This window comes from Parasteatoda tepidariorum, chromosome 2 (genome assembly GCF_982258835.1).
Source record: "Parasteatoda tepidariorum strain Cologne lab strain chromosome 2, Ptep-v5.0, whole genome shotgun sequence".
NCBI classification, from domain to species: Eukaryota; Metazoa; Arthropoda; class Arachnida; order Araneae; family Theridiidae; genus Parasteatoda; species Parasteatoda tepidariorum.
The window spans coordinates 118,093,794-118,105,977 of record NC_141756.1 but is presented as its reverse complement, the minus strand read 5'-3'; the positions used below and the strand labels follow the sequence as shown (position 1 = coordinate 118,105,977).

Genomic DNA, 12,184 nt, shown 5'->3' with positions numbered 1-12,184 from the left:
TTTTAAGGAATCTAGTGATACTATTGTACCCTATACAGAAATAGATGCAACCTACAGCTGAAAATATTAAGAAGCTGTCTACAGATGATGATTTAGTGCGGTATTGATCATGAATTCATGTCTTACTGATTATATTTTGTCTTGCAGCAAATTTAGCAAAAAATAAGTGTATTGTACAAAAATGTACTAATATAATCACCTGGTTATCTCATGTAATGAATTGAATGTACACTGAAAGTAATTAAATACATAATCAACATTGCCTCTAGCATACATTTTATTATACAAAGATATATAAATACAAAGACATATCCATAAACAATACAAATATTACACAAATTTCTATTTATATTTAATTTTAAAAATAATAAAGACAACAGAGAAATAAATATTTTTGTCAACATAGAATCCCTTGGAATAGCATAGAAGAGTTCTGAAAAACTTCAATATAACAACTGCAACAAACAATGCTTGACATTATTCAAAATCTTGAAAGAGAAGATATTAAAATAAAAATTATGCAAATCATATATTTAAGCAACTTGAGTATTTTTGTAGAAATGTGCTTTTAAAACTAAAATTTCTACCTTGAAAAGTTTTTGTTTTCATCATTTCATTGATAAATTTTGACTCATCAAAATACATATTGTAACACCATGCAAGTATACACCTGCCTTATAATTTAGAAAGATTTTGAACACAAAATTCCTTTTTGAATGAAATTATTGACTCACGAACCCATTAAGATTGACACCTAGTACAGGAAAAGCTGACTGTTAAATGAAAAGTTATTCAGGGTGTTCACTTTTTTATTTTGTGCACACCTTTTCTCAGAAAATATTTAACTTTCAAAAACATACTGTTTTTTTTCTCCATTATTTATTTTATGGTGCTCAATTTTATTGCTTTTAATATTTAAAATAATTATGATATTCTAATGTAAATTATTGTTTCAAGGAAAGGTATGGAAGAAAAAGTACTTCTAAATATATATATTACTTACATACATGAATTTATCAATTGTATTTCTTTTTCGGTTTATTTTTATGATTAAATTTGTTATTGGATTCCTTCAACAAAAAAAATGTCAAAATTTACAACATTTTTCATATTAAAACAATAATAAGTAATGAAATTGAAACCAATTCAGTAATAAATGAAAAAAGATTGCTCAAAATTTGCTAGTTAAAAAGGCAGATAATTTTCCAATACTGTAACTAATTTATATTTCAAAAAGTTTTCAAATTACTTTAATGGTGATGCTTTGAGAAATTCATAAGTTTTCCTTACATAAAAAACACAAGAATTAGATAAGAATAATCACAGATTTGAGCAAGTCACGATTTCCGTAATGTCTCTATATAACTGGTACAGATGTAAGACAAAAAATGAAATGTTTACATAAATATTAATAACATTGTTTACATCTCTGAAGAAATTTCTTTACTTCACTTTTTTTTATTTATTTAGTTGCTTTTTTAACTAAAAATTTTTCTTAAATACTCCATTACTACGCCTACTACAGAGTTCTCCCTTGGAATAAAAAAGAGCAAGATGCTTCCTCACAGAAAAGGGTACATCGAATTTTTAAAGGGCTCTTAATTAAGACCATAAATATTTAACAAAATGTGTACTATTATGTAGTAGCTGAATTTGATTCTCAACGACTGTAAAATTACCATCTTATACTATTTTACATGTGTATTTCAAAAAGTAGTTCTCACCCATTATCAAAATGAGAAAAATTTGTAGTTTACGAAAAAAAAAAGATATGCTAAAAGAAAACCATTGAGCACACTTTAAAAAAAAATTAATTGTTAAACTTGAGATCTTTTTCCATAATTTAAACTAAAAATTATGAGAAAAATAAATATTTAAAGGTACATTTAAAAAAAATATATATTTATTTCAAAAAAATTTTAATATCCCTTAATAAACTTATTGATACCAAAAAGAGAAACTTTGAAAAATTTAACCAGGTGAGAAAAATCCTAACAAAGTAAATATTTGTAATGGTATCAAAATCAAACCTATTAACACGAATAATTTTAAAAGTATGTAATTATCATATACACATTTAATTTTTTAAAAGGAATATTAACAGACAGTGTCATCAAAGGGCAGTGAGGAGGGGTGGCCCTTCTCGAGGATGTACACTACATACTACATGCATTTTCATTTGATACAGAAAAATTAGTTGTCATTTTCTGTAGATTAGTATAGCAGGTGTTCCACATTAACCACTTTCAATATATACTTTTCGAATTCTAGTGAAAAAAAACTTTGTTATAAGACGCACACATCAAGGGTCACAAACGAAAAGAAACAATCTAATCTAATGAATAATTCGGAGGAAAACCAGAATGAAAATATTTAAACCTGTTTGATTGCCAGAGGACAGGAAAATTAAAAAATAATCTTTGAAAACTTCAACATTTCAATGTGCAATTAAATTGGTTCTGATGTTTTTCATCTTTTTTAACTCATAAGAAAATCGTGAAATTTCCATAACTTTTTTGCTTCCTTCGCACTTAAATGTTAGTTTAGTGATTCCTATTGCGTTTACATTTTAAACTTCTGTTTCAAGAAAACTTTTTTTTCAAAAAGGTGTATTTTTGCCAAATAAAAAGATTTTCTACTATTTAAGAATAGATAAATAAGTGAAATGTAGGTGTTATTAACATTATTTTTAGTTACCATAAATTAAAAAACTTTTACAAGGCATTTTACTTGCTTGAACTAAAAAAAATTTCTTATTGCAAAAAATTGTTCTACCAAATAATGTCTTAGAAGGCATTCAATATTGTACAGGTTAGTTTCAAGATGCTTCAAATCAGTACTTTGTCATTTATTTTTCTCTCTTTAACCTATATATTTTTAAGCTATGTTAACAAGGTAGGTTTTTAAATATGATTGTGTTTGCACAATCAAAATCTTATTGTACTTAATAAAATTAAAAAAAGTATTTCATATACATTAATAAAATTTATAAATATAACACTTTTTTTCATTGAATAGGGGAGAGAACTATTAAAATGAAAATTAATAAACTAATAAATCATGTAGGGAATGGTTTCGACATTTCAAGAATGGTGTGGTATAGTATGAGCTGCTACTACCTGGCGATTCCACTACGGGCGATCGGTATAGGCTACAATTGATTCGTTTGTGCCGTGCATTAAGAGAAAAACAGCCGGAATACGAGTAAAGACATGACAAAGTTATTCTTCTTCATGACAACGGTTGGCTTCATGTCGCAAAAATTTTTTTGTTAACGCTCTAGTTGCTCCTTCTGATTACTGGTTGTTCCGACGGACGCAGCTCGATTTGGCAGGTCACCGGTTCAATTCTTTTGCAGAAATCGAAAATTGCCACTTAACGTGGATGGCCTCAAAAGAAGAGAAATTTTTTCGAGATAGAATTCGAAATTTGCCTGAGAGGTGGGAAAAAGTAGTAGCCAACAATGGACAATACTTTGATTAATCTGTTCATTCATTTTGTTTTTGAAATAAATGGATTTTTAACCACAAAAAAAGGACTGAACTAATTTGTACTCCCAATACATAACTAATTATTTTATTGAGCAATAAATGCATACTAAAGGCAAAACAGGACATTTTAAACCCAAACTCTAAGTCCTGTTGTCACTTGGGCCCTTTCCATTTCTGTTTTTCTCTTTCATTTGAAAAGAGAAATAAAATTAAAATTTTTTTTAAAAATGTGCAAAAATTTCTACGTAATTGTAATGATCTGTACCTCTATTTTATTAATTTTTCAGCTCCTAATATTTATCCTTTTTTCAAAGTTCTTTTTTTCAAGGGAGGAATCATTTGAAAAGAATGACTGGAGGTAGTCATCTTAAAAATCTTTTACAATTTTTATACATTATTTCATAATAATTAACACAGATACATAAATAACAGAATACAAAAAAGGACAGTTTTCCTTGAAACTTAAATAGGTTCTTCTCTAATTCATTAGAATATTGTGGGCAATCCTTGGAAAATAGTACTTGAAATAATTTGGAGATATGATTTCACACTTAATAGCTTGTAAATACTTAATAATCATTAAAGAAATTCCTGGCTTTTCTAATAGAAATATTAAATAAACAATTTGGAATGTTTATATCAAAATGGACACATCTAATTAGTAGCGGGACTGAATCGAGAAGAGACTAAAACCGCAATGAGAATGAAATGGAGGAAACAAAATGTCACAAGACTTCAAACTACTAAAAAAAAAAATTAGTATTAAAAGATCAAATGCCTTATGATAATTAACTATTAAATGAAACTTTTATTGTTTTGAGGAAGTACTAATTAGTGTTAAGCATAGACTCGCTCTTAGAGGCTGACTCTAAATTTAAGCTGGTTTTATATGTGTTAAAGATTTTATATGTAAGATTAAGCTAAAATTTGTAAAGATATAAGACTAAGTAAAATATGTTTGAGATCAGTATATTGAGATCACTTATTTAAAAATTAGCAAGTAAATAAAAACTATGTCATAAGCCTGAGTATGGAAAATGTTTCCAGACAATAAGTCTCAGCTAGTTGTCAAGCCCAGCTGGGACTCATCTCCTATAAGGATGCATTAGCTTCTTATTATGAAATACTAGAATGTAAGCAGATCAAAAAATTATTAATAATTATTACAAATGAAATTATTTATTTTCTATTTAACAAAGATAATGTACATTATGATGAGTTCCGAACTTAATAAATTAGATTAAAAAAAATAACTGACAAAAATAAAACATTTGTAATCTTTGAAATCTCTGTGACTTATTAATTATCGTTAAAATAAATTTAGAAAGCTTCTCCTAATATAATTTGAAATAATTTAATCTTAAAATATTTTTCAATTGCTACAAGAATTATACTGACAGAAAAATAAATATGTAATTTTCACAAGCTTCCCACAATTTTCTAGAGCTAGATACAAATTTAAATTTCTGCACTTGATAATTTATTAAAATATCACATTCCATTAACGTACAAAGAAGTATTTTGAACAATTTCAAAGAAGTTCTAATTAAAAAAAAGTACACATAAAATCAAACTCTTCAAAATAACTAAATACTAAAAATAATAAATAAAAAAATAAACAGTTAAAATAAAAAATTTCAGCAGGTATGCTGGTAATAGTAATACTCTTATTCACATAAATATCCCTTCTTCAATGTTTTTTTCTCTTTTTTTTTAATGTAACAGAAGATAAGAAGTCATTAATAAAATGAAGAAATTGAAATTTTCAGCAGTTTACAAAATATTTCATTTATTTTGTTGTCAAAGAAAAAAATCTGTAAAACTTAAATCTCTAAAAAATAAGTAAAAAATTAAATAAATTAATAACTAGAAAACAAAGTAACTGGTAATTTGAATTAAAAAATTAAGTCAAATAATGCTAAATAATATTGCCTTATTATTTAATCCTTTATTTATTAACTTGAATAATGTAAATAAATATTTTAAAAAAAAGTCCCCGTTAAATAGGAAATTTATTTAAAATATTACTTTACCAGATGCTTTGGACTCATATTATGGAGAATTCGTTTCAGCATTTTCACTGTCACCTCTGCCTTCCATTCTTGCCCGCAATAACTTCGATGCATTGTTCTGTGTAAAAGAATACAAAATAGGTTACAAAAGTAGCTAACAATTTTTTTAAACCAAATTTAAATCCATTAACTTAAATCTAAAACATTGCATATTGATTATTGGTTTACTTAAAAAAAAATTTAATTAAAAAATGGAAAGGTTAACAACAAATTACAAAAACAGCTACAGTTTAGAACCAATTACAGGTTTTATTATTCTAATATTACATAAGTTTATAAAGAAAAACATTTTTTGTTAGATTAGAAGAAATACACAGAAACCTTCAGTTCAAGGACTAAATCAATTCGTTTTCCCCATACTGTAGTAGTAACTACCTGGCTACCACACTGTTTCCTAACCAACCAAGGAACTTAATTTAGAAACTATTAAGGACATTACATTAGGTTGGATTTCAATAAGAACTATCTTACACAGGGTTACCACTCAAATCTGGGGAAAAAATTCCCTGTACATATTATACACAATATATTAAGAGGAAACAACAATTACTGTGCTCTTGTGTGATCTATATTGGGCTAACTATTTTTATTAGTTTTAATTGCTGGAAAAACAGTGAACATACTTAAATAATGCTTTAGCAAATGAAATAATTTAGTATAGCTGAAATATAAGGGTTAAATATCCCATAGATTACACTTTGAGGAGTCACCATTTTTTAAAAGACAAAAATAAGAAACAAAATTCCCTGTATTTTTCCAGTTTGTAAAGAAAAAATCCAAATTCCCTGCATTTTCCTACTTATTTTAGGTGATTTTTAAATTCCCTGTATTTTTCAGGCTTTTCCTGTGGAGTGGCAACCCTGTTAGAATCAGAGAATGATAAAATCATTTCTCTCCTTTCTTTTGGGATCCTGAATAACAATTATTCGAGTTCTTACAACATAGGATCTAAATAACAGTGAGAAGCATTTCAATTATCGATTTGAGAAACATTTGCTTTAAACCACTTTAACCAATATTTTAAAAGCTGACATAGTTGTTCAACAGAAACTGGTCAGATTGTTCTAATACAGCCAACTGAAATTTAAATCTTGGCCCTGAGAAGTAGTACAATATTTACATTGCACTAGAGCTGCATAATGGGGGACAGTCGGGGAAACATCACTGAAGATGGTTCAGAAACATGCCATCACATGTTTGATCCATCTGCCCATAAAAATTAGCACATTATAGTAGAACAGTTTAATAAGGTCACTTCTCATGCTGATCAAAGTGGTTACCCACTTGCTCAGTGAAGCTTGACTTTGGTAATGTACAGGAAGTCTTATGATCAGTTGACTGTGGGATAGCTCTGAGAAGTTCATTAACCAAGTACATTGTTCATTAACCAATAATTTCATAAGTAATATTATTCTCACTTAAATTGGTTCAAAATAATTTTTCTTAAACTTACAGGATTTAATATCAACAAATGGTACATGAACTGATGAAATACTTAAAAGCACAGTCACTCCTTAATACAAATAGAAAATTGCGATCAAGGATATTTTCTTTACAAAATTAATTTAATTTATTCATTTTAAAACTAATTATATTGGATTGAAAACTTTAAAAGAAAAGAGTTAGTTCAGTATTAAAAAAATAAAATTTTCTAATACTGGAGAGGACTTTTTGGAGAGGACCAATTTTTACCACATGAGTACACTAAAACAAAAGCAAATACAATGTGTAAAAATAAACACTAAATGTAAAGAAAATAAATTAAAACTATTTACTTGATTTTCATGGCATGGTCCTGGCAATATTCAGGTTCATTAATATATAAACCTAATAATCCAAGGCCTTCTGTAATACTTCCATATATACAATCAAGGAACATAAGAGTTTCAGATACAACATTGTAATTATTTTTATCGGTTTGGTTTCTCAAGAAATTCTAAAAATAAAAGAAACTAAAGATATTTAACAAAAGCAGATGGATATTAAATATTGTATTCAATTTTTCAAGTTTTGATTTTAAAAAAAGGAACAGATAAAAACTAAATAGTCATAAGTTATGTAATTAAACATTTAATTAAAAAAATTTAAATAACATTAAAAAAAAACAATTAAAATAGTGCTTAGTTGTCCAAAATAATGTTTTAAATAATAAATTTTTTGGGGGTAGTTTTTATTTGCAAGATGCAAACAAAAATATTTTAAAAAAATATTCATAACTATGCAATGCTTATCCACTCTTTATAATTATGATAATAATTAAGGATGTCGTTTATAATTTGGAAAAAAAGAGAGATAACTAATTGGTTTGCACAACACATACATTTTCTTTCTTAGACTTAATTTAATTTAGTATATGTTTCTAATTGTTAACAGTCTTAATGAAAATATCAAAATAAATAATAGTAAATAATATCAAAATTAAATTATTAGACCTAGTTATCATTGCGAATCCACACAACTTAACAGAATTTTAAAAAATATACGGTTAAATGCGATGAAAAAAAGTTTGCTTTACATTCAGAAAAATGAAAGATACTTTAAAACTTACAGAATTAGAGAGGTTTCATAATTAGAACACTAGCATAAAGACGATTTTCGATACAAGACTTTGGTTATAATCTCCACAAAATAAATTGTACTATATTTTCAGTTATGTCAATGGCCACAGTCATACCAATTGTGGGTATTGTATACAAATAACCAACACAAGGGTTCAACACAACTAAATGATGACAATGAAAGATGCAAGGAAATCTTTTTAAAATTCACAATGCATATTATTATTTGAAGTCTATCACAATATAGTGAGTTGTTTCAGATAAAGAGTGAATAAAAATGTAGTTCTTTACAATATATATTTGAAGATAAGTAAACACAGTGCAACCTGTAAATTTAAAATAAGTCAAATATTTAAGATAATTGATTTACTACTTCAACAGCCTTTTTGGATAAAACAAACTTTCTCAATTTCATTTTGAAATTTAACTATAATTACTAAATAAACAAAACTAAACACCATTCAATCTATAGCTACGAAGCTACATCCAAATTTAATGAGCTAAACTTATGTCTCCCGTAAAACATATTAATACTAAATAAGGAGCTAAGGAATATTTTTACTTAGAATTTTTATTTAATTTATCCTTTTTTTCATTAATAATCTGTGCTATGAAAATGTGCACTTACTTGCAAATCATAATTATGGTTTTCACACAAGAGTTGTAAGAATCTTAAAATAGGCTGCATCACAACTACTTCTTGGGGAAGTTTGTTTTCTTTGGCATCTTTTGCTTTTTCAGCCTTTTCGGCTAAAATTTCTTTAAGAGCAATGTGGGTATGAGCCCCTAAAAAGAGTTTGATACAAAACTATTAGGAAAAGGAAAAATATCAAAATTTTGTGAAATAAATGTCTTATAACATATTGAATAAATGAAACTATTTTAATCTTATATTCTATACTCAGACATTTTAACTGAATTATTATCGATTTGAAACAATAAATATTATTGACTGCATTCATTGATTAATGTGCTTTAATCTCCAGTATTGTTTTTTAAAATTCTTAATGCTGCCATTCAAAACTAAACTAAACTCAGTGACACAACAGCCCATAAAGGGCCAAGGCCTACTGTGCCCATCTCAGTTTTCTTAACCTTGGGCTCAGGGGTGCAGAAGCAAGATGTTCCGGCTAGGTGGTCATTCAAATGCGAACTCCAACCCCCCCAGTGTTTAGCCCCCAAGCATGCTTGGTACTCATTCATCGACCCACTGAAAGTATGAGTCAACCTTGCCGGGCCCGAGGATCGAACCCAGGACCAGTGGCATGGGAGCGCAAAGCTTAACAGAAATTAAGGGATTGTCGTGATGATGACTATTGTTGAGAAGACAAAATGCAACACAATATGATAAAGTAAAAATAACTAATTAGAAAAATACTTACCAGGGTATCTGTTACATTTAATAAATTTCAAATTCATGACTTAACGAAGTTACTATTTTCTCTGACAAAAACACAACAATAAATTTAAAACAGCATTATAAAAACATTCATTGAAATGGTAATACCTACCATTTCAATGTCAAACCAAAGTTATTATAGTCTGCCTTTTCATATTTATAGATTTTAAATTTAAAAAAACAGTGTGAAGAAAGAGTTGAAGCCATAAAATAGCTGAAAAAAATACAAAAGCGAATAATTTTTTTCTTCGGCAGAATTACATTCGAAAGATACTTTTCTTGCTCATCGGAAAATAAAAGAATACTCCTAAATTTTCTGTTCACATTTCGGAATAAAAAAATTCGCCAATTACTGGCTTGCCTTCAGGTAAAATTTTAAATTGATAAAATAAAAATAATAACAAAAATTCTGAAATCACAGAAGTTTCAAAGATAATTCGCTCCAGAAACGATGTTTTTCCTTTAAATTTTTTGAAAGAACACCATAATTTTTATAGAACACGATAAAAACACTTTATATTTTAATCAAATATGGGAGTGGTGAGTGGGAATTTTGTTACAAATTCAGATATTCGGAACACTATAAAATTAGAGGGGAGACGGGTAAGTTCCATTTTAAAAATTTAATCGACAACTTAAATCCATGACTTTTTATGATTTTTTTTTTAAAAAAAACTAGTTAAAACCATGACAAAATTTGCTCAATACCAAAATTCATGACTTTCCAGGTGCGCGGATACCCTATATTTAAAAATAATCTGGCAGATTCCTTATTTATATCAGATAAAAATATTACAGATGTAATTATGCTTTTATAGAAACTAATAAAAAATAGCATCAGCAGAAATGCAGAAGGGAATTATCAAAGCATAAAATAAATATACATTTAAGAATAATACAATAATATAACAAATAAATATACCAAAACAAAAGTTTTGTCTCAGAATTTTTCTAACAAATAAATAAATAGCAATAATTATATAATTGATATGTTTCATAGAATTATTCTAAAATAAAAAATATAATAAGAAACACCTGTGAGGTGACCTGGTGAGAAAGAATAGTTTCAATGTAGCTCATACATGTCGTAAAAGGCGACTAAAATGGGTACCCAGCGTCCGGGGATATGAAAATTTACCCCGACCTGCCCCAATTTAGGGCATACGGGTAAATGTTTATGTAAATCCAAAAAGATATACAAATCATAAAATACACAAGATACATAAAAAATGGCAACAGCCCATGAATATGGTGGGCGAGTAAGATAAATATTAAGCTATAGAACAAAAGAGAAATTTAAAACCTGGGAAAAGCCGCAAAACAAGTAAAATTCTAAAAGTAATTTAACATCAAATGCTAAAATGAGCAATTTTAAAATCTATAAGAAATTAAAACATGGGTGAAATAGTAAAACTTTAAATTTACGAATCATATAAAACTCAACAAATAAAAAACTAACATCGTAGTGTAGATAGATAAGATGATAAAAGCAGGTGTAAAGTTTTAAAAGTCGATAGTTAAAATCAATAAGTAAAAAGTTAAAATGTTGGAACGATGGAGGGACAGTCTAAGTTCAGAAGTAATAGTTCAAGTATTATAGTTTACGTAAAGTCTGAAATGTTCTTAAGGGTCACTTTGATGATGTATTTGATAGTATTCCTGCAGGCCTGATTAGAAAAGAGTTGATGTTCAGTATTATTATTTTGAAAGTCAGTGCCACGACGCATCTGGAATTCCGGGCAATCAAGTAATAGATGTTTAATATCCTGGAATTTACCACAGAAGTTACAGTTTGGGGATTTCCCGAAAAGGCGGTATTGATGATTACCAAACACGCCATGGCCTGTAAGAAATTGATTTAGGTAAAAATCTGCCTGCAGTCTGGTGACCCTTGGATCTTTAAAAAATGTAAAAGTTTGACGTCCCTTAGCGTCCCTAAAAGTTTGTCCATTCGCTTTTTCACCGTGTCATGACACGTTCATTTATTATCGACTTGACCTGTACTTGGGTTAGTTGGGCAGTGAAATCCACTTGGTCGAGACTGATGGCTTCCTTGGCTGCCTGATCCGCCTCCCCACATGAGCTCTAGTCCAATTAAGAGTAATACCTTTATGCCATAGTTTTTTAATTGCAATTACCGTCGAGTTTTTGTGAGTTGGGTCAGCTAGGGCATCAGCGTCCGGGGGTATAGCCAGGCACTCTGCTCCTGGGGATTATATCAGGGAACTGTGTTAGGAGTTGGGCGTGGGACCAACTACCCCACCCTGTAAAAGACCTCCAGTTCAGAAACCTCAACAATGTGCATATACCAGGCTCTGTTTTACCCAGACGACTCTGCATGGGAAGGGATAACCTTGCAATAAGCTAGACCATGACTATAAGTTAAATATCCTTGCAATTTAGGAAATCAGATGGTTGGGAAAAGGCATTTTTGATAAAAAGGGAATGCAGAGTATATTACAGCTGCCATGACAAATCACACCACTTTGGTGATGGTTTCATTGTGAACAAAAGACTCAGTAGGGCAGTCATTGACTTTCAGGTTATAAGCATGAGACTCTGTAAAGTAAGACTGAAAGGAAGACACTACAACATAACCCAGATTTGTGCTCATGCACCGACTGAAGAGAAAGACGACGTGGAAAAGGACTTATTTTATGACCT

General features: G+C 28.7%; 1 protein-coding gene across 5 annotated transcripts in view; it reads right to left on the bottom strand.

Annotated features, from left to right (window-relative positions):
* Positions 1–259: 259 nt before the first annotated feature.
* Positions 260–12,184, bottom strand: part of LOC147816106 (inositol 1,4,5-trisphosphate-gated calcium channel ITPR2-like) — a 30,253-nt gene continuing 18,328 nt past the window's right edge. For 2 of the 5 annotated variants that reach the window (XM_087158190.1, XM_087158191.1), the window contains 3 exons: positions 8,750–8,907; positions 7,339–7,499; positions 260–5,621 (listed from right to left, as the gene is read on the bottom strand). In XM_087158190.1, the coding sequence (XP_087014316.1) occupies positions 5,516–5,621; positions 7,339–7,499; positions 8,750–8,809 (327 nt within the window). In that variant the 5' untranslated portion in view covers positions 8,810–8,907 and the 3' untranslated portion in view covers positions 260–5,515. The other 3 variants (XM_087158193.1, XM_087158194.1, XM_087158192.1) reach the window with 3 other exon arrangements.